The sequence below is a fragment of the Heteronotia binoei genome, chromosome 1, assembly GCF_032191835.1.
Source record: "Heteronotia binoei isolate CCM8104 ecotype False Entrance Well chromosome 1, APGP_CSIRO_Hbin_v1, whole genome shotgun sequence".
Classification (NCBI taxonomy): domain Eukaryota; kingdom Metazoa; phylum Chordata; class Lepidosauria; order Squamata; family Gekkonidae; genus Heteronotia; species Heteronotia binoei.
This window is the reverse complement of record NC_083223.1, coordinates 3,094,785-3,120,611: the sequence shown is the minus strand read 5'-3', so window position 1 is coordinate 3,120,611 and position 25,827 is coordinate 3,094,785. Positions and strand designations below refer to the sequence as shown.

General features: G+C 45.9%; 1 protein-coding gene across 1 annotated transcript in view; it reads left to right on the top strand.

Moving 5' to 3' along the window:
* LOC132585434 (uncharacterized) overlaps positions 1–14,711 on the top strand; it is a 52,615-nt gene extending 37,904 nt beyond the window's left edge. Inside the window, 8 exon segments of the mRNA XM_060257325.1 lie at positions 2,123–2,272; positions 3,760–3,920; positions 6,662–6,835; positions 9,938–9,984; positions 9,986–10,083; positions 12,605–12,789; positions 14,202–14,343; positions 14,504–14,711. Of these exon segments, the coding sequence (XP_060113308.1) occupies positions 2,123–2,272; positions 3,760–3,920; positions 6,662–6,835; positions 9,938–9,984; positions 9,986–10,083; positions 12,605–12,789; positions 14,202–14,343; positions 14,504–14,691 (1,145 nt within the window). The 3' untranslated portion in view covers positions 14,692–14,711.
* Positions 14,712–25,827: the final 11,116 nt, after the last annotated feature.

The window sequence follows — 25,827 nt, the reverse complement described above, 5'->3', positions numbered from 1 at the left end:
CCACCTGGGGATTAGCAACCTTATCCTCAAGTCTTAATTTTATTCAGGGAGTAGCCAGAGGTAAAAAACCAAAATGGTACAAATGAAGGTAAATGTTGCAGTGGGGGAAAGCCTGCCCCATCCTTTCTGTGGTATTGGGGTAGCACCTACCTCTGTCCTTCCACACCACTGACCTAAGTTGGAAGCTTTCCTCCCAAGGACCTTCCTCCAAATTAAGTGGCTTTTCCCCTGGAGCAGTGTTTCCCATTTGCAGGGTCGCGACCCTGTACCGGGCCATGGAAGCCTCAATACTGGGTCACCAGAATAGCCAAAACTAGCCCCACTGCCAGCAAAGCATGAGCTCTGCTCTGCTTCCTTCCTTTTCTGCCTCTCTGTTATGCAGAGAAAAGCTAGGCTTGAAGACTGACACAAGCTGCAAAGCCTGAGCTCTGTTTTCCTTGGAGACCTCTATAGAAGAAAGAGACAGGCTTTCCTGTCTCCTGGCTCCACCCCCAAAGTCTCCTGGCTCCACCTCCAAATTTTAGTAGGCCACAAAGGAGAAGTGTAAAAATAACCGGGCCACAGGGGAAAAAAGTTTGAGAAACCCTGCTCTGGAGCTGGACAAAGCCTCCTTACACTGGCGGAAGGCTCCTTGGAGAAGGGTTGGATTCACCCCATTGTGTTGGATCCACCCTTCACACCAGGCTTTTTTTGGTAAGCTCTTGGAGGATTGGCTACATCAGGGGTGTGTGGCCTAATATGCAAAGGAGCTCCTGCTAGAATTCCACCCCTGCTTCACACCGTATGCATCTGTAAATAGATCACATAAAGACCCAAGGCATGTCTTCATCCTGGGTTCCCTACAGCAGTGGTCCCCAACCTTTTGGGCACCAGGGACTGGTTTTGTGGAAGATAATTTTTCCATGGACCTGGGGGGGGGTGTTGATGGTTTTGGGATAATACAACTGTGCACTTTATTTTGATGTGGTGGTTAAATGTGTGGACTCTTATCTGGAGGAACCAGGTTTGATTCCCCACTCCTTCACTTGCAGCTGCTGGAATGGCCTTGGGCCAGTCATAGCTCTCGCAGAGACGTCCTTGAAAGGGCAGCTTCTGTGAGATCTCTCTCAGCCCCACCCAGCTCACAGGGTGTTTGTTGTGGGGGAAGAAGGTAAAGGTGATAGTGAATCACTCTGAGACTCAAATTTGGAGTGGAGGGTGGGATATAAATCCAATGTCTTCTTCTTCTTACTACATTGTAATATATAATGAAATAATTGTACAACTCATAAGAACATAAGAGAAGCCATGTTAGATCAGGCCAATGGCCCATCCAGTCCAACACTCTGTGTCACATAAGAACAGAAGAGAAGACATGTTGGATCAGGCCAATGGCCCATCCAGTCCAACACTCTGTGTCACATATGAACGTAAGAGAAGCCATATTGGTTCAGGCCAATGGCTCATCCAGTCCAACACTCTCTGTCACAGAAGAACATAAGAGAAGCCGTGTTGCATCAGGCCAATGGCCCATCCAGTCCAACACTCTGTGTCACATATGCACGTAAGAGAAGCCATGTTGGTTCAGGCCAATGGCTCATCCAGTCCAACACTCTGTGTCACATATGAACGTAAGAGAAGCCATATTGGTTCAGGCCAATGGCTCATCCAGTCCAACACTCTCTGTCACAGAAGAACATAAGAGAAGCCATGTTGCCAATCCAGTCCAACACTCTGTGTCACATAAGAACAGAACAGAACACATAAGAACAGAAGAGAAGCCATGTTGGATCAGGCCAATGGCCCATCCAGTCCAACACTCTGTGTCACACAGTGGCCAATATATATATATATATATATATATATATATATATATATATATATATATATATATATATATATATTGCAAACGCACACTGTCTTGACATTTTCAGTGAGTTATCTACCACGACCCCAAGATCTCTCTCTTGGTCATGGACCAGTTGTTAACAGGCCACGGAGTGGTACTAGTCCATGGACCAGGGGTTGGGAACCCCTGCCCTACAGCTTGCAGATCCTCCTTCTAAGCGCTTCCTGGATTTTGTGAATCAAAACCCATAAGGGTCCTGCCAGTTCTTGAAACCAGCCCTTTGCTTCATTTCAGGAGTTATTTTTTCTCACGGTGAGAACTGGAAGGTGATGCGGCGGTTTATGTTAACCACGTTGCGTGACTACGGAATGGGCAAGAGGACCATAGAGGACAAGATTGTGGAAGAATGCCATTTCCTAAAACAGAAACTTGAATCCTACAAAGGTGAGTTGGTGTTGCCCTCTGTGCTCTAACAGCATATCTACAAACCAGAGTAGAAGTTGATTTTTGTAATGATTTACTGTCATGGCTTTTTCCAAAAAAACTGTAATTTGAGGACATAGACAGCTGCTTCTTACATGTTGACTTCTAAATCGAGAGTTCCCAGAATTCCCTGGAGAGACAGAATTAACATTTAACCTGCCTAAGTCTTTAGTATGCAGGGGCAGTGAATCAGCAGAAAAGGTCTGAGGTTCGATCCTTGGAATCTCCTGTTCAAAGGAGCAGGCGATACATGATGTGAAAGACCCTAAGACGCTGGTGAGCCGCAGTCAATCTGAGTAGACAATCCTGACCTTAGTGGTCTGTTTCAGTATAGAAACTAGAGAGACCATGGGAGACAAAATAAATCACAGTAAATGTAATGAAGGCAGTTAGCAAAAGTCAATACAAAGGTTTACCAACACAGAATAGTAGAAACAATACACTAATAGTCCTCCAATCTGCATAATAGCCAGCTTGGTGTAGTGGTTAAGTGCATGGACTTTTATCTGGGAGAACCTGGTTTGATTCCTCAATCCTCCACTTGCAGCTGCCGGAACGGCCTTGGGTCAGCCATAGTGGTTAAGTATGCAGACTCTTATCTGGGAGAACCGGGTTTGATTCCCCACTCCTCTACATGCACCTGCTGGAATAACCTTGGTCAGCCATAGTAGTTAAGTGAGTGGACTCTTTTCAGGGAGAACCAGGTTTGATTCCCCACTCCTCCACGTGCAGCTGCTGAAACGGCCTTGGGTCAGCCAAAGTGGTTAAGTGAGTGGACTCTTATCTGGGAGAACCAGGTTTGATTCCCCACTCCTCCACTTGCACCTGCTGGAATGGCCTTGGGTCAGCCATAGCTCTCTTATCTGGGAGAACCAGGTTTGATTCCCCAGTCCTCCACTTGCAGCTGCTGGAATGGCCTTGGGTCAGCCAGAGCTCTCTTATCTGGGAGAACCGGATTTGATTCCCCACTCCTCCACTTGCACCTGCTGGAATGGCCTTGGGTCAGCCATAGTGGTTAAGTGAGTGGACTCTTATCAGGGAGAACCAGGTTCGATTCCCCACTCCTCCACTTGCAGCTGCTGGAATGGCCTTGGGTCAGCCTTAGTGGTTAAGTGTGCAGACTCTTATCTGGGAGAACCGGGTTTGATTCCCCACTCCTCCACTTTCACCTGCTCAAAAAAAGCCCAGAAGGGCCAGAAGAAGGACCATAAGCCCAACAATCGTTTTTATTCAGAAATTTCTATTTCAAGAGCTCTGGTCCAGTATCTGTAATCTCCTGGTAGAAAAATGCACACTTGGAGCCTACTGGAAATGAGCAGTGTTGGCACATGCATTGAGACAAGGCTTATGGTTCCATTTTTCTTATAGGAAGCCTTGGCAAGTTAACTTTGAAGCAAAAACCAAGATCTTTCCAAAATTAATGCTAGTTTTTTAAAATTTATTTTTAGGAAAACCATTTGAGACCAATGTAATCATGAATGCTGCTGTTGCCAATATCATAGTGTCCATATTACTTGGCAAGCGATACGAATACGGAGATCCCACTTTTGTAAGACTACTGAAGTTGGTCAGTGAAAATATCCGGCTTGCTGGAAGTCCCTCGGTCACGGTAATAAAATTCTTTAAAACTGGAGAGAGAGAGAGAGAGAGAGAGACAGACAGACAGACAGATAGATAGATGGATTAGACAGAGGCCGTTTTCCCACTCACGTTTTACTGGCGCCACGACCATCCTGACGCCGGCGAATCTGCCTGGATTTCGCATCAGAAGCTCCGGCGCTCCCAGAAGCGCCGGCTACTTCCGTCGCTAAGCCAGCGCAAACGGAAATCGCAAAGATGCAGGAAAACGTTTGCGCTGGCTTAGCGACGGAAAGCGCCGGCGCTTCTGGGAGCGCCGGCGCTTCTGTTGCGAAATCCAGGCAGATTCGCCGGCGTCAGGATGGTCGTGGCGCCAGTAAAACGTGAGTGGGAAAACGGCCAGAAAGATAGATAGATAGATTAGACAGACAGACAGATGATAGATAGACATACATACATACATACATATAGACAGACAGACAGACAGACAGACAGACAGACAGACAGACAGACAGACAGACAGACAGATAGATAGATAGATAGATAGATAGATAGATAGATAGATAGATAGATAGATAGAAGAATTTTGCTACATGACTCTGCCTCGAATCTGATGACTTACTTGCCAAAAAGAAAATAAAAGAAAATGGTTGGATGGCTAGGACAGCATTTGTTGTGTTCCAAAAACTGTTTCATAATTACGAAGAAAAACGATGTGGTAGAGACCTCCCAAAAGTATTCCACTTCTGTTTGGGAGTTGGAGGTTGATTGTGGAATCCATGGCAGCTTCTTTAATTAGGTTTGCCAATCCCCAGGCGGCTAGCAAGGGAGCCCCTGAGGGTTCTGTGACTAAACCAGCCTCCAATATGCTCAACAAATTCTCATTAAAGTTTATAACAGAAACATAAACAAACACTTAGAGCAATAAATTGTACATAAGATGAAGTCATACAATATGCATGGTCCTTGAAAAGGACAAAATAAGGGGAAGTATTATGATATGCACAGTCTTTCTTGGGACCAATACTCCTTCAAATAGTTTCAGCCAAGAACTGGCAAAGTAGAGTCTTCTTCACGAATCAAACTGCTGTAGAAAAAAAGCCAACAGTAGCAGACAGCTACGAAGGCGGCGCGTCTCTGCCTCCGTTTCTCTGAAGCTTCCACAGGCTGAGTGAAGAAGAATACAAACTAAATATACTTACAGAAATAATTTCAAATGTTCAAATGAGCCATTTTACCTTAATGCAAATAATTACAAAATCGACAATGGAAATCAATCCTTCAAGTGCAATGTAAGTGATGTTTATAATGTGGTGCTCCAGCGACCATTAAAACCCACTATGCATGCATACAATATAAACACATTTACAGGTGTTCAAAGTTAACATACTCATTTAAAGGAGCCACATCAAGTCTACTGATGCTGCAAACACTCATATAAAACAGGACAAATCACATTCATTGTTTAAACCATTTGGTTGGAGAGAATTACCCAACGCAGTATCAACACCCGCCTCACCGAACACAAGAGACACTGCCGCTTGTTTCAGCCAGAAAAATCAGCTGTAGCTGAACATGCACTTCAAGAAGGAGACCACGTCATCCACTTTGAAAGAACTGAAGTCCATTCTATGGTCTCACATTATCACACCCGCCTGAACAGAGAAGCTATTGAGATTTACAAACACCAGCACAACTTTAACAGAAAGGAAGAAGGCATTTCCATCCACCATTCTTGGTATCCAGCTCTGCAAAACACCCTACAGACTACAAACTGCAGAAGGTCACAGAACAACCAGCACATTCCAGAGAACAATCAGCACAATCAACAACCATCTTCCTTATCTTCACACCCCTTCCAACCCTCCCAGCAATCAACACAGAACAATGGACACATTCCACAGCCAGTTTCCTTATCACCACCCTTCCAGGAAGCCCCACCAAACAATGGGTACATTCACAAACCAATTGCCCTCTCACCACACCCCCTCCAGCCTAGAAATAGCAGCTCTCCAGCAGCCCTGGCCCCACTCAATGCACAGCAGCCAAGAAGGTCAGAGCGCCTGCTTCGGCTGCAACGCCACTGAGGATGTTTCTCCGCAGCTGAGAATGAAACGTCTGGAAGAAAAACTTTCTCCAGTAGAACATGGCACTTGAACCCGAAAGATTCTACAAACCCTAATAAAGATATTTCAATTAGGGCTGTTTTTATAGCAGGAACTCCTTTGCATCTTAGGCCACACATCCCTGATGTAGCCAATCCTCCAAGAGCTTACAGGGGTCTTAGTACAGGGCCTACTGTAATTTAAAGTGCTTCAAGATCAGCCTAAAATGCAACAAGTTTGGTGTAGTGGTTAAGTGTGCGGACTCTTATCTGGGAGAACTGGGTTTGATTCCCCACTCCTCCACTTGCAGCTGCTGGAATGGCCTTAGGTCAGCCATAGCTCTGGCAGAGCTGTCCTTGAAAGGGCAGCTGCTATGAGAGCCCTCTCAGCCCCACCCATCTTACAGGGTGTTTGTTGTGGGGGGAGAAGATACAGGAGATTGTAAGCCGCTCTGAGTCTCTGATCCAGAGAGAAGGGCGGGGTATAAATCTGCAGTCTTCTTCTTCTGTTAGCCCCACCCACCTCACAGGGTGTCTGTTGTGGGGGGAGAAGATACAGGAGATTGTAAGCCGCTCTGAGTCTCTGATCCAGAGAGAAGGACGGGGTATAAATCTGTAGTCTACTTCTTCTTAAAACACCTTTCCTTTCTCATATGCTATTCTTTCAGCTGTACAATATGTTCCCTGCTCTGGGTTTTCTCTCTGATGGTCGCAAGACAGTCCTTCAGAACAGGGCTGAGTTGCACGCCTTCATACAGGCCACCTTCATAGAACACCTCAAAGAACTGGACGTGAACGACCAGAGGAGTTTTATCGATTCTTTTCTAATCCGACAACAAGAGGTAACAACGTCTTGAAAACATTTCAATACTCTGGGCTTTTTTTGTAGGAGGAACTCCTTTGCATATTAGGCCACACCCCCTGATGTAGCCAATCCCCCAAGAGCTTACAGGGGTCTAATTACAGGGCCTATTGTAAGCTCCAGGAGGATTGGCTACATCAAGAGGATGTGGCCTAATATGCAAAGGAGTTCCTGCTACAAAAGAAGCCCTGTGTGATAATCGCAGGAGAACTTTTTAAAATACAAGTTTTAAAAATAAATCTGTGTGTCGATGCACTGTAAAAAGATATGTTGTCGAAGATAACAGCTTATCAAACCAGCTGGGATTTCATAGATTTTAGCAATCCTTATTGAATGGGGACGGCAAAGGCTCCCCCTCATGATGGATCCCTGCACATCCTCACTCAGAGGGTCCATGCAGATATTAAACATCATAAAAGACAATGAAGACGCTTGGGAGACCCCGTAACAAGCAGTTGTTTTCCAGAAGAACAACTTTCTGGTCCTGGTCTTGAGGGCAGAACTGTAACTATTGGGATGCCAGTGCAAGGCTCTTCTTGTTTGTGGTGCTGAAACTTTAGAACAGGGGTGGCCAAACTTGCTTAACCTAAGAGCCACATAGAATAAATGTCAGATGCTTGAGAGCTGCAAGACGGAAGGAAGGAAGGAGGGAAGGAAGGAAGGAAGGAAGGAAGGAAGGAAGGAAGGAAGGAAGGAAGGAGGGAGGGAAGGAAGGAAGGAAGGAAGGTGGGGAGGGAGGGAAGGAAGGAAGGAAGGAAGGAAGGAAGGAAGGAAGGAAGGAAGGAAGGAAGGAAGGAAGGAAGGAAGGTGGGGAGGGAGGGAGGGAGGGAGGGAAGGGAGGAAGGAAGGAAGGTGGGGAGGGAGGGAGGGAAGGGAGGAAGGAAGGAAGGTGGGGAGGGAGGGAGGGAAGGGAGGAAGGAAGGAAGGAAGGAAGGAAGGAAGGAAGGAAGGAAGGAAGGAAGGAAGGAAGGAAGGGAGGAAGGTGGGGAGGGAGGGAAGGGAGGAAGGAAGGAAGGAAGGAAGGTGGGGAGGGAGGGAAGGGAGGAAGGAAGGAAGGAAGGAAGGAAGGAAGGAAGGAAGGAAGGAAGGAAGGTGGGGATGGAGGGAGGGAAGGGAGGAAGGGAGGAAGGAAGGAAGGAAGGAAGGAAGGTGGGGAGGGAGGGAAGGGAGGAAGGAAGCAAGGAAGGAAGGTGGGGAGGGAGGGAAGGGAGGAAGGAAGGAAGGAAGGAAGGAAGGAAGGAAGGAAGGAAGGTGGGGAGGGAGGGAGGGAAGGGAGGAAGGGAGGAAGGAAGGAAGGAAGGAAGGAAGGAGGGGAAGGTGGGAGGGAGGGAAGGGAGGAAGGAAGGAAGGAAGGAAGGGAAGGGAGGGAGGGAGGGAGGGAGGGAGGGAGGGAAGGTGGGAAGGAAGGGAAGGTGGGAAGGGAGGGAGGGAAGGAAGGAAGGTGGGGAGGGAGGGAAGGTGGGGAGGGAGGGAGGGAACGTGGGGAGGGAAGGAAGGAAGGTGGGGAGGAAAGGAGAGGTGGGAAAAAAGTAACTTAAACTGACTTGGCTTGGCAAAGTAATTTAAGAGAGAAATGCCTTCTCCAAGCCAGCCAATGGGGCAGTGGGGGTTTCAAGAGCCGCACAATATGTATGAAAGAGCCACATGTGGCTCCCGAGTCACAGTTTGGCCACCCCTGCTTTAGAGTTTCTTCCCAAGGGAGATTTCTGTTTCCCTGTATCACTGTCCCCTGTCAATCAGTTAAGATATTTTCATTTTGTTTGGCAAAATGAAACTGTCCCTAGTAAACTCTTACTAGCCTTCCTCCCTGCTTGTGTTCCAAAGGGATCATTATTGCTTAGTCAGCCTGGCAGCAACTGATATACAACAAAAAGAAAAACTCTGCGTGCAAAATGCAGTTTTAACTTGTTGTAAATAATAAGTATCAAAATATAAAACAAATAATATCATTACATATCACCAAGTTAAAACCTCAGACGTTACTCAATGCTCCTACTGTCCTTATGTGGCTGAAAACCACTAAATAACATTCAGTCCAGTATTAAAGTAGGTGGTCCAACGGAGAACCGGTCCACTTTGCAAGCCATTTTGGATCTCAGATCCTTCTTCCAGGGACCATTCTTATAGGTGTTGTACAATTTCCAAGGCCCAGTAGAGCCAAAAGAATTCCTAGCTTTCTCTAATTAGTACACATAATAGCGGGAATGCCATAGTGGGTGCAGTCAGATGTACCATTAGTGGCAACACAGCTCCATTTCGCTGATGGATTAAATGTGTTCGTCCAGACATCCACAGCTGGCAATCGAGCATCATCCAGGGTCATCCCGGCTTGCTGCGGATCAATGCCGCATTAATTTGACAGCGCAGAAAGTCCGGCACAAGATCGGCTTTTTCCTGTTTGGACAGCTCACGCGCGATACTGCCCCTTGGAATGTTTACCGCCCCTCCCACTTTTTTTTTTTTTTTAAAAAGCCCCAGCAGTCATGCACATTGCCAGATCATCCGGGAATCTGAGGTGACGCTTCTGCTTCTCCAATCAACACAGGTTCGGAGGAGGGGGGGGGGCGTTATCCCACTATTCAGAACAGGAAAAAAATCTTTTTTTTTCAATGTGGAGGATTTCCAGATATCATTGTCACTGCCAATTTCTAGGAAAGTAATTCCTGGCAGTTCCCTGGTTTGAATCGGCAACATTAATTCCGGAAACTTTCCCCCCTTCCCCCCCGCCTCTGAAGCAATGTTTGATTTCCCACCTCCAAACAGTTGGGCGCATGTTCAATGGACCCCACCCTCCTCCCAGAAATCACCATCTGATCACGTATGCTCTAAGAAAAGAGCGTGATAGTATTAGATGTCTGATCGCTCAACGACAGAATGAGTCGCATTCTTGGATGCTTGTCTGAATGGCCCTGCATCGAATCAATATTCAGCGGTTCAAATTTGAGTGCTACACACCCGCTTTTAATGTGACGTGTGACCGCACCCAGTAAGTACTATCCTTATCAGCAATGCAGGCATCCATGTACTTATTTTACTCATTTGATCTTTTTGTTTAAACAATTTTTTCTCTCTCATCTCCTAGGAGAAGAACAAGAACCAGAGGAATGAATTTTTTCATGACGAAAACTTAGGCTTCTGTGGGGAATTTATTTGCTGCTGGCATGGAGACCACGTCAACTACCTTGCGTTGGGGCTTGTTGTTGATGATCAAGTACCCTGAAGTTCAGAGTAAGCCCTTTCCATTGGGTGGTACCCATTATTCTAAGACAGGTGGCCAAACTGTGGCTCTTTCACACATATTGTGTGGGTCTTGAAGCCCCCACCACCCCATCAGATAGCTTGGAGAAGGCATTACTCTCTTTAAATCACTTCTCCAAGCCAAGCCAGCTAGAGGCTTGGAGAATGCACTTAAAGATTTTTTATTTCCTCCTCTCCCCCCCCCCATCTATTTCTTCCTTTTTTCCTTTTTTCCTTTTTTCCTTTTTTCCTTTTTTCCTTCCTTCCTTCCTTCCTTCCTTCCTTCCTTCCTTCCTTCCTTCCTTCCTTCCTTCCTTCCTTCCTTCCTTCCTTCCTTCCTTCCTTCCAAGTCCCAAACATCTGACATTCATGTCTTGTGGCTCTTACATTATGCAAGTTTGTCCACACCTGTTCTAAGATATCAGAATTCCACTTACATTTAGTGGTGAGAATTTAAAGAAATCTCAGGTTGGGAGGGACGGTGGCTCAGTGGTAGAGCATCTGCCTGGGAAGCAGAAGGCCCCAGGTTCAATCCCTGGCATCTCCAAAAATGGGTCCAGGCAAATAGGTGTGAAAAACCTCAGCTTGAGACCCTGGAGAGCCGCTGCCAGTCTGAGAAGACAATACTGACTTTGATGGACCAAGGTCTGATTCAGTATAAGGCAGCTTCATATGTTCATATGTTGTCATTAGAAGTTACCTGAATGAGGGAGAACAGGAAGCACCAGTGAGTTATACTTCCTGTTTTGCCTCCCAGCTGGTATACTGCTGAAAGCAGAAAGGGTTGTGAAAGGCTTCACGTTTTCAGCCTCTCAGGTCTTCTCTCTCACTCACAGAGACATCCACAGACAGAGTAGCCAAGGGCCATTTATTCATGAGCTCTCACTCATACAGAGCTGTTGGTGCTGGGGGCTCAAAGACTGTTGCATTCGCAAGGTCCACCATGTAATCATATTGTGATTAATTCCTCACTAGCAGTTGCTCTGTCCCCAGGCTTCTACTTTCCCTGGCTCAAGCAATCAATTCTCCACCAGTTGCTTTATAGGCACATTTTGATCCGCGGCTCCCTCCAGTTTCCCTCAAGGCTTCCAGAATTCTAAAAAACAAGAGTAGGGAGCTTTGAGGGAAATTGGAGGGAGCTGAGGATCAAAAATATGCCTGTGCAGCAACTGGTGGGGAATTGATCCTTTGAGCTGGGGAAAGTGAGAAATCAGGATGCTAGTGAGAAATCAGGATGGATGGATGGATGGATGGATGGATGGATGGATGGATGGATGGATGGATGGATAGATGGATGGATAGATGATAGATAGATAGATAGATAGATAGATAGATAGATAGATAGATAGATGGAGGGAGGGAGGGAGATCGTTGGATGGAAGGATGGATAGATAGATGATAGATAGATAGATAGATAGATAGATAGATAGATAGATAGATAGATAGGTAGGTAGGTAGATAGATAGATAGATAGATAGATAGATAGATAGATAGATAGATAGATAGATAGATAGATAGATAGATAGATAGATAGATAGATATTAAGTTATGTTCATGTGTGTGTTTCTTTCCCTTTCTAGCCCATGGAGTTAAACAAAACAAGATGTTAACTTTGATTTATAGTATTAACAACAGTGAGGAAAGTAGGGTAGAAGTCGTCTTCCTTCCATTAAGCTTTTGAACTGTGGACTTAATCCCACAACAGGGAACCTTTGGTTACAAATTGACTATTTTCATCTGCTCTAAGTAGCTCATCTCAGTTTCACTCAGTCAGCTTCTGGCTTCTGGTGACCCTAAGAATTAATGGCCTCTAGAAAGTCCTGCCATTGACCATCTTTCTAAGGTTTTGCAAAACCAAAGCCTGTGGCTTCCTTTATTGAGTTGATCAGTCTCCTGTCGCCTCTTCTTCTTTTCCTGCTGCCTGCAACTCTTCCAAGCATTGTTGGCTTTTCCAGGAAGTCTGGTCATGATGCGACTGAGATACGAGAACCTGAGTTTCCCTATTTGAACGTCTGGAGAGAATTCAGGCTTGATTTGATCTAGAGCCTACTCATGTGTCTTTTTGTCAGTCCACAGTATCCCTAAAACTCTCCTCCTACAACATACTTCAGATGAATCAGCTTTTGGTGTAGTTTGGTGTAGTGGTTAAGTGTGCGGACTCTTATCTGGGAGAACCGGGTTTGATTCCCCACTCCTCCACTTGCAGCTGCTGGAATGGCCTTGGGTCAGCCAGAGCTCTGGCAGAGGTTGTCCTTGAAAGGGCAGCTGCTGGGAGAGCCCTCTCCAGCCCCACCCACCTCACAGGGTGTTTGTTGTGGGGGAGGAAGGTAAAGGAGATTGTGAGCCACTCTGGGACTCTTCGGAGTGGAGGGCGGGATATAAATCCAATATCTTCTTCTTCTTCTTTTCTCTCTCAGCTTTCTTCAGTGTCCATCTTTCACATCCATGCAGAGTAACAGGGAAGACCATCGTATGGATTAAGAGTTAGTTGTTATTATTATTGTTTTCTCAGAGAAGGTTCAAGAAGAAATTGCAAAGGTGATCGGGTCTGCTCAGCCTCAGATTGAACACCGATCCAAGCTGCCATATACAGATGCGGTAGTCCATGAAATTCAAAGATTTGCTAATATTGTCCCTATGAATTTACCTCATGCCACCACTGCGGACGTCACACTGAAAGGATATTTCATTCCCAAGGTGATCGGTGTTCTCTAAACTTTTACAGTCATACAACACTTTATATCTTGCCTACCATACCTCACAAAAGAAACTATTTTTCAGATGCTGAGGAGTTTCGGAGCCAGTCTGATAAGTTATTTCTCATTCCCATTTATTTCAATGGGAGAGAATCTACATCCATTAGCTGTACCTAGGCAATTGCGGTGGGGGGGCACCAAACCCAGGGCTTTTTTGTAGCAGGAACTCCTTTGCATATTAGGCCACACCCCTCCCCCATGTAGCTAATGGGCAGTTTTCCCATGGAGCAGGTGAGAGAAAGAGGGGGTGGCACTTTTCCCATAAAGCAGGATGAGGACAAGGGCAGGAAGCAACCTTGTCATCACCGAAGCCCCCCCTCCAAATCCTTGGGTCAGCTCTGTATGAGAACATAACATGTTGGATCAGGCCAATGGCCCATCCAGTCCAACACTTTGTGTCACACAGTAGCCAAAACCCAGGTGCCATAAGGAGGTCCACCAGCGGGTCCAGAACTCCAGAAGCCATCTCACTGTTGCCCCCTCCCTAAGCACCAGGAAAACATAGCATCACTGCTCCAGACATCAGAGAAGACATCTTGGATCAGGTCAATGGCCCATCCAGTCCACTGCTGTGTCACACAGCAGCCAAAACTCAAGCGCCATCAGGAAGCTCTCCAGCAGGACCAGAACTCCAGAAGCCCTCCCACTGTTGCCCCACAACACCCAAGAATACAGAGCATCACTGCCCCAGATATAATGTTCCACCTATAACTTGTGGCTAACAGAACATAAGAGAAGCCATGTTAGATCAGACTAAAGGCCCATCCAGTCCAACACCCTATACCACACAGTGGCCAAAAAACACAGGTGCTATCAGGAGGTCCATCAGTGGGGCCAGGATACCAGAAGCCCTCCCACTGTTGTCCCTCCCAAGCACCAAGAATACATAAGAACATAATAGAAGCCATGTTGGATCAGGCCAAAGGCCCATCCAGTCCAACATGCTGTGTCACACAGTGGCCAAAAAACCTGGGTGCCAACAGTGGGACCAGGACACTAGAAATCCTCCCACTGTTGCCCCCTCAGGCATCAGGAATACAGAGCATCACTGCCCCAGACAGAGCGTTCCAACAATACGCTGTGGCTTATAGCCACTGATGGACCTCTGCTCCATATGTTGATCCAATCCCCTTTTGAATCTGTCTATGCTTTTAGCTACCACCATCTCCTGTTAATCACCCTTTGGGTGAAGAAGTACTTCCTTTCATCCATTCTAACCTGACTGCTCAGGTTAACCTGACTGACAGTTAACCTGACTGCTCAGCAATTTCATTGAATGTCCACATATTCTTGTATTGTGAGAAAAGGAGAAAAGTACTTCTGTAATGCAGTATGTCTTCATTTACTCCTCAGGGAACACATATCCTTCCATTGCTGTACTCTGTGCTGTACGATGAATCTCAGTGGGAAAAACCACTTCAGTTCTATCCGGGGCACTTCCTTGACTCCGAAGGAAAGTTTGTCAAGAGGGAGGCCTTCCTGCCTTTCTCTGCAGGTAACTCCTTTTAGATGGATCACTGTGGGTTAATCGATCAGGTATCCGAGACCATTGACTTTTCAATACTTTGTGGTAAATTGTTTTGGCATCATTCCAAAAACGTGACAAAGAACGTCTGTGACCAAAGGCTTCCCTCTCCTTTCTGCATTCTCACCAGGTCGGCGAATGTGTGCCGGCGAGACCCTGGCCAAAATGGAGCTCTTCCTCTTCTTTGTGAGTCTCCTGCAGAGTTTCACTTTCCAGCCAGCCCCTGGGACGTCCAAAGAAGACCTGGACCTGACCCCTGCAGTTGGGATCACAACGCCTCCGATGCCCTATAGAATCTGTGCTTTGCAACGCTCTTAACATCCAACTTTGCTTAGCCCACCCACCCACCACGTGCACCCCCCCCTTTCCTGCAGTTTCTTCCAAGCCAAGGACATTTTCAATGCAGTGGAACCAGTCTGTGATTTCTCACAAACTCCAGCGCTTCACGTGCCCATCACATGAGACCCAGTTTGGTGTAGTGGTTAAGTGCATGGACTCTTATCTGGGAGAACCAGGTTTGATTCCCCACTCCTCCACATACACCGACTGGTGTGACCTCGAGTCAGTCACAAGTTCTCACAGAGCTGTTCCTCTCAAGAGCAGGTTCTGTCAGAGCTCTCTCGGCTCCACCTGCCTCGCAAGGTGTCTGTTGTGGGGCGAGGAAGGGAAAGGAGATTGTAAGCTGCTTTGAGTGAAGGGTGGGGTATAAATTCAGTCTTTAAAGCAGGAACGCACAGGAACGCAGTTCCAGCTGGCTTGGTGTCACGGGGTGTGGCCTAACATGTAAATGAGTTCCTGCTGGTTTTTTTCTACAAAAAGTCCTATGTGAAACAATGGTGACATCAGGGGGTGTGGCCTAATATGCAGATGAGTTTCTGCTTGGTTTTTCCTACCAAAAAAAGCCCTGCCTGCTACAAAAAAAGCCCTGCTAATAAGAGTCTTTTTATTTAAGGAACTCCAATCCTAGACAGGAAAGAGTAGAGGTGGAATAGTAGACTAATTAATCTAACTAGGATGGATGGCTGTGAGAGCTAGATCATAAGGAAGGCTGAGCGCAGAAGAATAGATGCTTTCGAGCTGTGGTGCTGGAGTAGACTCTTGAGAGTCCCTGGGACTGCAAGAAGATCCAATCAGTTAGTCCTAAGAGAAATCAACCCAGACTGTTCCCTGGAAGGTCAGATGCTGAAGCTGAAGCTCAAATCCTTTGGCCACCAAATGAGAAGGGAGCACTCCCTGGAGAAGACCCTGATGCTGGAAAAGATAGAAGGCAAAAGAAGAAGGGGACGGCAGAAGATGAGATGGCTGGACAGCATTACTGATATAACAAACACAAAATTGAGCAGACTTCGGAGGATGGTAGAAGACAGGAGGGTCTGGCATGACTTGGTCCGTGGGGACGCAATTGAACAACAACAACAACAAAAAGGATGGATGCAGATGCAGGCAGGGCTTTTTTTGAACAGGAATGCACAGGAGCACCGCTCCAGCTGGCTTGGTGTCAGGGGATGTGGTTGAGTGGAATGATAAGGTGTAAGAGCATCTTAATACCTGGTCCTGTTGATGCTTTTTCATTGCTTTGACTAGGGCTTTTGTAGGGGGCTTGTAGAAACCCCCCAGCAGGAACTCATTTGCATATCAGGGCACATCCCCTGATGTTGCCGTTGTTCCGTGCAGGGCTTTTTCTGTAGAAAATTCCTATTTGCATAATAGACCACACCCCCTGAAGTCACCATTGTTACACACAGGACTTTTTTGTAGAACAAACCCAGCAGGAACTCATTTGCATATTGGGTCATATCCGCTGACACCAAGACAGCCAGAACTGTGTTTCTGTGTGTTCCTGCTAAAAAAAAAGCAGTTTTGACTCTTCTCATTTATTGGTTGGTTTGCAATGCTATTATTTCTTAGCTCCCAACTTAGAGAGCTCATCTCTGTCTTTCTTCTTTCTGTTATCATAATTACGTTTATGATCCTTCCTAAAGGTCAAGGTAGTCCCCTGTGCAAGCACCAGTCATTTCCAACTCTGGGGTGACGTTGCATCATGACGTTTTCGCTGCAGACTTTTTACGGGGTGGTTTGCCATTGCCTTCCCTACATATCTATAATTAGAATTGCCAAACTCTGTGCATATGGAGGCTGTTATTAATATAAGTCATTATAAAAATGATTTCCCCATATATTACTTTGGCTTTGCATTCTTGTGATTTGTTTTATACTAGAAAAAAACCCCGACCATTATAGATTTATGCAGATAATATGTTGCTAGCCCTTTACTAAATTCAGACAACTGTTCAGGATTTCCACTGTACGCCATCTGCATATTAGTGATGCCTCACTCTAAATCAGGGGTGGCCAAACTTGCTTAATGTAAGAACTACATAGAAGAAATGACAGATTTTTGAGAGCCGCAAGGAAGGAAGGAAGGAAGAGAGTGAGGGAGGAAGGAAGAGAGGGAAGGAGGGAGGGAGGAAGGAAGGGAAAGAGGGAGGGAGGAAGAGAGGGAGGGAGGGAGAGGAGGGAGGAGAGGAGAAAGGGAGGGAGGGAGGAAGAGAGGGAAGGAGGGAGGAAGGAAGAGAGGGAAGGAGGGAGGAAGGAAGGAAGGGAAAGAGGGCGGGAGGAAGAGAGGGAGGGAGGGAGGGAGGAAAGGGAGGAGAGGAGGAAGAAAGGGAGGGAGGGAGGAAGAGAGGGAAGGAGGGAGGGAGGAAGGAAGGAAGAGAGGGAAGGAGGGAGGAAGGAAGGAAGGGAAAGAGGGAGGGAGGGAGGGAGGAAGAGAGGGAGGGGAGGGAGGAGAGGAGGAAGGGAGGAAGGAAGAGAGGGAAGGAGGGAGGAAGGAAGAGAGGGAGGGAGGAAGGGAGGGAGGAAGGAAGAAAGGAAGGGAGGGAGGGAGGGAGGAAGAGAGGGAGGAAGGAAGGAAGAAAGTTTTATTCAGAATGTAAGCTTTCGTATGCTCTAAGCAGACTTCATCAGACAAAATTGGAATGGCAAGCCATCTTTAAATATAGAGAAAGTGGGCAGTGCATTGGTATGTAGAGTCATGGGAATGTTTTTAGCAGATTAAAAGAATCACAAATTGGGGTCTGTATTTGTTTCTTAGTGTTGTTAACTGGGCTGTAACAACAGTGGAGGGTGATAAAAAGCAGACATGTCATACATGTGAAGTGCCATAAATCTGGGTGTTATTCTGGCTTCGTTAATTGTGGGTTTAAATGAAGGGCATTAGTATCTCAAGAGGTTATAACATCATTATAGTTTGCCATTAGAAAAAAAAGAATAATCACAGCTACATATAGCCGATGGGCAGTGGTTAAGCATGCAAAATAGTACCAAGTTAGAATCCAATGGCAAAATAGTTATTTGTTAATTGTACTGTTTTGCCACTGGATTGTAACTTGATACTATTTTGCATGCTTATCCACCACCCACCAGCTATTTGAAACTCTGCTCGCTGTTCCCCGTTTCATTGCCTGATGAAGTGTGCGCGCACACAAAAGCTGACATTCTGAATATGCTTTGAAACAATAGGCCCATAAGGCAGGTATTCCATGCTCACAATGCAGAGAGCTGAAAAAAAGTACTTCATCACATGGTGAGACAGGTGAGGCGAGGCAGGGAAGAGACACAAATGAGCACCTATTTAAAACTTAGATCCCAGTATAAAGCTATGATGAAACAAAAGAAATTAGAATTTGCAAAACTTCTGTGGAAAGAGCTGGAGCGGACGGTAATTGAAAAAAAAAAAATGATCCCAGCTTCTGGGAACATGTCTCTAACAACAGATGGGGTGATACCAGATGGGTGTTTAAAGCCGCCCAGGGGGACAGGAGGCAGGCGGACCAAAAAAGCGTATCCACTTGCGCACATCTGCCTGCTGGCCCCATCTCGCCCTGGTCCTATCCCAGGTGTGCCGAGAGTTAGCTCAAAACTGGGGCACCTCTGAAGTGCCTCGCCGGCTGTCTGGAAAGCCGGGAGGCGGCCAGAGAGCTGCAGCCAGGACGCAAGAGCATTCTAGATGCTCCCTGGGTGCCCACGGCCTGCCCCCTTTCTGTGTGCCCTCTGGAAACTCCAGGGCGCTCCATTTCCAGCCGCCTCTCTTTGGGATGGCTTGAAGCCCACCCAAACCGGCCATATGGTATCACCCATGTAGTCCTTTTCTCCAGGCAGATGCACAGATTCTAGGACATGTCTGGTATTCTCATTTTACAAAGGTCCCCAGCAACCCGCATCAATTTAAGATTATTTAAATCTGGATCCTAAAGGTTTGCCTAAATGGGCGCCAGTTTTGTGTTTCTGAAATCAGAGTATTAATCGATCCATTACCCTCTGGAAAATCTCTGGGGGGGGTACATGTTACCACCAGAGATATATAAAGTCTTCCCCGATTGGTGGGCCCCCATTTTGGCTAGTGTGTTTTTGGCCAGTTTACATTTGCAACGCAAAAGCCGCGGGACTTTGCGGCTCTTCCGGGTTCTGCGGAGCAATTAGTGCGAAATCCGCGCAGACGCTGCGCGGTGAAGAGGGACGACGCTCCCGATTAAGGTCAGTGCAAAAACGCTCAAAGCTTAATAACACAGGCACGTTCCCTCCCGCTTGGAGGTTGAGCATAGTTCTCCCGATTCACAAAAAAAAGGGGACAAATCAGACCCACAAGATTATAGACTGATTAACCTTCTGGATATAGCGGCCAAACTGTACAGTAAGCATCTGCCGGTAAAACTGGAAGATTTGGTGGCAGAGGAACTAATTATTCATCCCGCACAAGCAGGATTTCGAAAAGGATGTGGCGCTATGGAATAAAACTTTGTTGGCCTTAAAGGTGCTACTGAACTTACACATGACGCTGGCTTCAAAAGCCCATCGGCTGACTTGGACCCTGGGAATTTTGTCCCCCCCCCCCCATCAAAAGTCAGTGATATTGCCTTTTAATTATGAGATTTTTTTAGTTGACTATTCTTCCTCACTAGGGCTAGACATTTAATCTTGCATGTGATTACAGCTGCCAAGATAGTATATGTAGCACATTGCAAGAAAGATGAAATTCCCTCAAAAGAGGGACTTTTGATGAAAACCCTGGATACAGCAGAAATGGATATATTAACAGAACTTTTGAGAGAAAATAATAAGTACGATGTGAAAGAACTTCGGCAGCCGTTTTATGAATGGATGGATAGAAATGGTTGAAAACAGACAATATGTGTGTACTGTTCACACTTTAGAGCATACAATTGTTAAGAAGCAGAACTGATAAACCTTATTTAAGAAGAAGAGCTGATAAACCTGATTTAAAATTTGTTTTGATATCAGCCTTTCGGAGATGTTTTAAGCCAATTATGGAAAATATGGAGATGTATTAAGTATGAAATGATGTAAGAATGGAACAATGTAAATTCCGATTGCTATTTCTCCCCCTTTCCTTGTCCCTACCTCCTTACCCTTCAAAACCAATAAAATATTGTTATACCGAAAATATGGGGCTCTGTAACCAGTGGGACTGCACTGTGACCCACCAGTAATTAAAGCCAAAGAAGCAAAACATTCATGCTAGACTGTACAGTTAATATTTAAAACATTCAGTAGAGTCAATTATTAACTTTTCCAAATGACTGCAATACAATATGACCTGAACTCAGTTCTCATTTTGCTGAGCAGTCAAGTTAAAACGGATAGAAGGAAGCACTTCTTCACCCAAAGGGTGATTAACATATGGAATTCACTGCCACAGGAGGTGGTGGCGGCTACAAGCATAGCCAGCTTCAAGAGGGGGTTAGATAAAAATATGGAACAGAGGTCCATCAGTGGCAATTATTAACTTTTCCAAATGATTGCAATAAAATATGACCTGAATTCAGTTCTCAAATTGCTGAGCAGTCAGGTTAAAACGGATAGAAGGAAGTCCTTCTTCACCCAAAGGGTGATTAACATGTGGAATTCACTGCCACAGGAGGTGGTGGCGGCTACAAGCATAGCCAGCTTCAAGATGGGGTTAGATAAAAATATGGAGCAGAGGTCCATCAGTGGCTATTATATATATTTGGCCACTGTGTGACACAGAGTGTTGGACTGGATGGGCCATTGGCCTGATCCAACATGGCTTCTCTTATGTTCTTATGTGACACAGAGTGTTGGACTGAATGGGCCACTTGCCTGATCCAACAAGGCTTCTCTTATGTTCTTATGTGACACAGAGTGTTGGACTGAATGGGCCACTGGCCTGATCCAACATGGCTTCTCTTATGTTCTTATGTGACACAGAGTGTTGGACTGGATGGGCCATTGGCCTGATCCAACTTGGCTTCTCTTATGTTCCTATGTGACACAGAGTGTTGGATTGGATGGGCCACTGGCCTGATCCAACATGGCTTCTCTTATGTTCTTATGTGACACAGAGTGTTGGACTGGATGGGCCATTGGCCTGATCCAAGAAGGCTTCTCTTATGTTCTTATGTGACAGAGAGTGTTGGACTGGATGGGCCATTGGCCTGATCCAACATGGCTTCTCTTATGTTCTTCTGTGACACAGAGTGTTGGACTGGATGGGCCATTGGCCTGATCCAACATGGCTTCTCTTATGTTCTTATGTGACACAGAGTGTTGGACTGGATGGGCCATTGGCCTGATCCAACATGGCTTCTCTTATGTTCTTATGTTCTCATCAGATATTGATGCTCCTAAAAAAACACAAAATAAAACAAAAACCCTTCACCCATTGCCTGCTCTAAAATGCCATCGAGCCATGCATGGGGTCAGCACAAGCTATTTTTTCACCCCGAACTGCCCCTTCCCTCATTTGATTGGCAAGACTGCACTGATTTATGGGTTAAGCAAGAGCTTGGGCCACTTGTAGGTCTCCTGTAGCTAGCTTCATTTCCTTCATCTATCCTCAAGCTTCCCCATGAACCACAAAGGTAATTTCATTAAATAAGTGTGCAGAAATCAGTTAACTTTTTGTGGTTAGTTCTATACAAGCCTTAATCTGTAACATTTGGAACATCGATTTACAACATTTCAAAATTAAAGGCTCTGGTTTAAAGTAAAGCATCGAGGTTAATATCACATTACCCAACTTGGTTATGGGGTCATGCAGGGCTTTTTTTTGTAGCGGGAACTCCTTTGCATATTAGGCCACACCCCCTGATGTAGCCAATCCTCCTGGAGCTTACAGTAGGCCCTGTATGAAGAGCCCTGTAAACTCAAGGAGGATTGCCTGCATCAGGGGTGTGGCCTAATATCAGGGGTGGAATTCTAGCAGGAGCTCCTTTGCATATTAGGCCACACACCCCCGATGGAGCCAATCCTCCTGGAGCTTACAGTAGGCCCTGTACAAAGAGCCCTGTAAGCTCCAGGATTGGCTGCATCAGGGGTGTGGCCAAATATCAGGGGTGGAATTCTAGCAGAAGCTCCTTTGCATATTAAGCCACACCCCTGATGCAGCCAATCCTCCTTGAGTTTACAGTAGGTCCTATACTAACAGCCCTGTAAGCTCTTGAAGGATTGGCTACATCAGGGGTGTGTGGCCCCGGGGCTTTTCTTGTAGCAGGAACTCCTTTGCATATTAGGCCACACCCTCTGAAGTTGCCAATCTCCAAGAGTTTATAGGGCTCTTATTATTGGGCCTACTGTAAGCTCCAGGGGGATTAAGTTTAAGTTTATTAGACTTATATCTTGTCCTCCCTGCAGAGCAGGCTCAGGGCGGCTCACAATCAGTAAAATCAGAACGGTTCACATACATTGCATTATACATTAAATTAAACAAAGCAGGTAAAAACAGTCTGGTGCTAATATCAGTTGACAATATTACATTTCAAATGGAGTTCAGTATATAAGATATCATTCCCTACTCCCATATCAGTCATTCCAGACGAAAGGCCAGCTGGAATAGTGTCGTCTTATAAGCCTTGCGGAACTGGGCGAGGTCCCGCAAGGCCCTAGCTTCTTCAGGCAACTGATTCCACCAATAGGGGGCAGCAATCGAGAAGGCTCTGTCTCTCGTTGACTTTAATCTGGTCTCCCTCGGCCTGGGATCGCTGATAGATTTTGCGTCCCAGATCTAAGTACCTTCTGGGGAATGTGTGGGGATAGACAGTCCCTAATGTAAACAGCTCCTTGGTCATATAGGGCTTTAAAGGTGATAACCAGCACCATGTAGCGAATCTGGCATAATATTGGCAGCCAGTGCTGTTCCCGCAGCCTGCGTATTAGGCCACATCAGGGGTGTGTGGCCTAATATGCAAAAGAGTTCCTGCTACAAAAAAGCCCTGTGTGGCCTAATATACAAAGGAGTTCCTGCTACAAAAAAAGCCCTGGGGTCATGATGCCACCTATCAAAGCAACATGGAGACCAGGAGAGCCTTTTGATGGGGTTCTGCTCAATGAGCAAGTGAATGTGGTTGCTAGAATTGCCTTTTCAGTTTAGCTTGTTACATAGGCTCTGTCTGGGCAGAAGAGACCTTCACTGGCAGATTTCTGTGATCTTTGTAACTACCGGCCTTGACTACTGCCATGAGTTCTACTTGGGGCTCCTTTTGAAGATTATGTGGAAGCTTCATAGAGCCCTGAATGTAGCTGCCCAGCTCCTTACAGGTTTGGGGAGATACGAACATATTCAGCTTTCCTTATAGCAGATCAATTAGTTTAAAGGGCCAATGTAAGAAACTCGTTTTAACTTTTTGAGAACTCTCGATGCCCTAGGACCAACAGAACTTCCTAAGTGAGCCTCTTCTGGAGATGTGTTTGGTGTAGTGGTTAAGTGCACGGACTCTTATGTGGGAGAACCGGGTTTGATTCCCCACTCCTCCACTTGCAGCTGCTGAAATGGCCTTGGGTCAGCCATAGCTTTTGCAAGAGTGTCCTTGAAAGGGCAGCTTCTCTGTGAGAGCTCTCTCAGCCCCAACCACCTCACAGGGTGTCCATTGTGGGGGAAGAAGATAAAGGAGATTGTAAGCCACTTTGAGTCTCCGAGATTCAGAGTATAGGGCAGGGGAGAAATCCAATTTCTTCTTCTCTTCTTCTTCCGCTTCTTCTCCTCCTCCTTCTCCTTCTCCTTCTCTCCTAATTGGGGCTGACTTCATACTGTGACAGTGTACAGGATATAGCAGATAGAAGAGTCTTTAAAGTGAGGGTGTGGAATGTTCTGCTCTCTATAAGTTTGATGTCCCACTTACATTACCCAAAGGAAGAAGGGGTTGTGGATAGGGTTGCCAACTCTCAGGTGAAACTGGAGATTACCTGGCAGCAACCAATTCACAGAGATCAGTTCCCCAGGAGAAAAGGGTCACTTTGGGGGACGGCCTCCATGACATTGTACCCTGTCGGGGTCCTACCCCTCCTCAAATCCCATCCTCCTCAGGTTCCGCCTCCAATTCTCCAGGTGTTTCCCAATACAGCTAACAACATAAACCCAAAGGATTCCTATGACCCAGATTACTCTGATAATCAACCTTCATTTATCACAAGAAGGACAGGCAAATACTACAGTCCTCACTATATAGCCAATTCAGTCCAATAATAAAATACTCAGTCCATAGTAATCACGTAGATTCCAGTAGTTTTGATGTACGCAGCAATGTTCTGCTGTCATCAGATCACGTGAAAAAAATGTGCATGTATTCCACTTCCAATTTCATAGATTTCCTCAGGCACGGGATTATAATTTTATTTCATAACCTCAATAAAGACATAATTTGTCCTTCATACGCTTACGGATTGAAATTGAATACTGGCTGTCCTGTCGCACGCACATTTTTTTCATGAGATCTGATGACAGCGGAACATGACTGCGTACATCGAATCTACTGGGATCTACTTGATTACTATGGACTGAGTATTTTATTATTGGACTGAGTTTCAGGGGCTATATATTGAGGATAGTAGTATTTGCCTGTCTTTCTTGTGATAAATGAATGTGGGGTGGAATTCTAGCAGGAGCTCCTTTGCATATTAGGCCACACACCCCTGATGTAGCCAATTCTCCAAGAGCTTACAAGGCTCTTTTTTGTAAACTCCAGGAGCTTTGGCTACAGGGTGTGGCCTAATATGCAAAGGAGCTCCTGCTAGAATTCCACCCCTGAATGTATGTTTATTATTATAGAAATTTGGGTCATAGGAATCATTTGGGTTTATGTCGGGGATGTCAAAATCATTTGTTATGAGGACCAGATCTGACATAAATGAGACCTGGTTGGATTGGGCCATGTTTGGTTGGGTCGGGCCATGTTGAGCCAGGCCATGTGTGTACCTATTTAAGATTAGGTAGCAGAGATATAAACTTTATAAAGGACACAAACACAATTAAATATATATTTCTAAAACTTAAAACATGCTTTAAACACTAACACTCATTGGTCTTAAAGGTGCTTTCTTTGTATTTCTCCCATGGGATCCAGGGAACTGGGCCAAGGAAGCTCTGGCTCTTTCCTTCCTTCCATGGGGTACCAGGAGGGGGAGGAACCTCAGCCAATAGAAGGAAGAAAGGCTTGGCTCAGTAACTCTGCTGTGTGATTGAGAGAGCCTGGCAAAGCAAGCTCTGCCTCCCCTCTTCCTCCCCAAGGAATGAGCCTCAGCCAATGGATAAAATAGAGGTTTTGCTCTGTAGCTCCTGTGCAATCGAGCAAGCCTTGCAAAGCAAGCTGTTAATGCAGAAGGAAGCAATATATAGGGAGAAGGAAGCAGATGGCAACCAGTTGCTCAGGGGCCTGATAGGAGCCCTCTGGGGACCTGATTCAGCCCCCTGAACTGCATCTTTGACACCCCTGGTTTACAGCATCTTACTGCATGGCCTCTCTCATTGTACTTCATTTCCTAACCTGGAGCTGCAACCCTAATTGAAATATCCTTTCGACATCCCATACGCCATGTGAGGAATTTGATTGCAATAAGCACGTGCACTGAAATTAAGGGGAAAGAGGGAGGAGGAACTTAGGCTGCTCAGCTACTAACCAGTTCTCAATTAATGTGACCTGCGGAAGCTCTTACAGAGAGTTGCTTTTCACCAGACTGTTTGTGTCCACTACGCTGTTGAGCCGACCCTGCCCAGACTCCAGCCACGTGCAGCCATCCATTATGGATCACTTACATAATCTGTACTAAACTGTGCCATGATGTGCAGATCTGCCAATTAGCTCTTAATGAATCTCATCCAGAGATTAAGCTCAAATTGCCGAACCAGGGCAGGAGTAGGCTTCCCAAGATCCTGCTGGGGATGGGGTTTCTAAAAGCATGCCATGGTTTGCAAATCAATCAATTAACAAACAGCAGAAACAAACAAACCCCTTACAATCCCTGAAGAGGTTGCAGTGAAGAATTAATATCAACGAACAGCATTCACAGCAAAATATAAGCAAGGGGTTCGAGGAGAGGAGAATTCGAGCAGTTCTTAACAGGTTTATGAAAAATTCAGTGCAGTAGTTGCCCAAGAGGATTCGGCAAAGCCACTCTCTGTACTGGCAGAACTGGATTGAA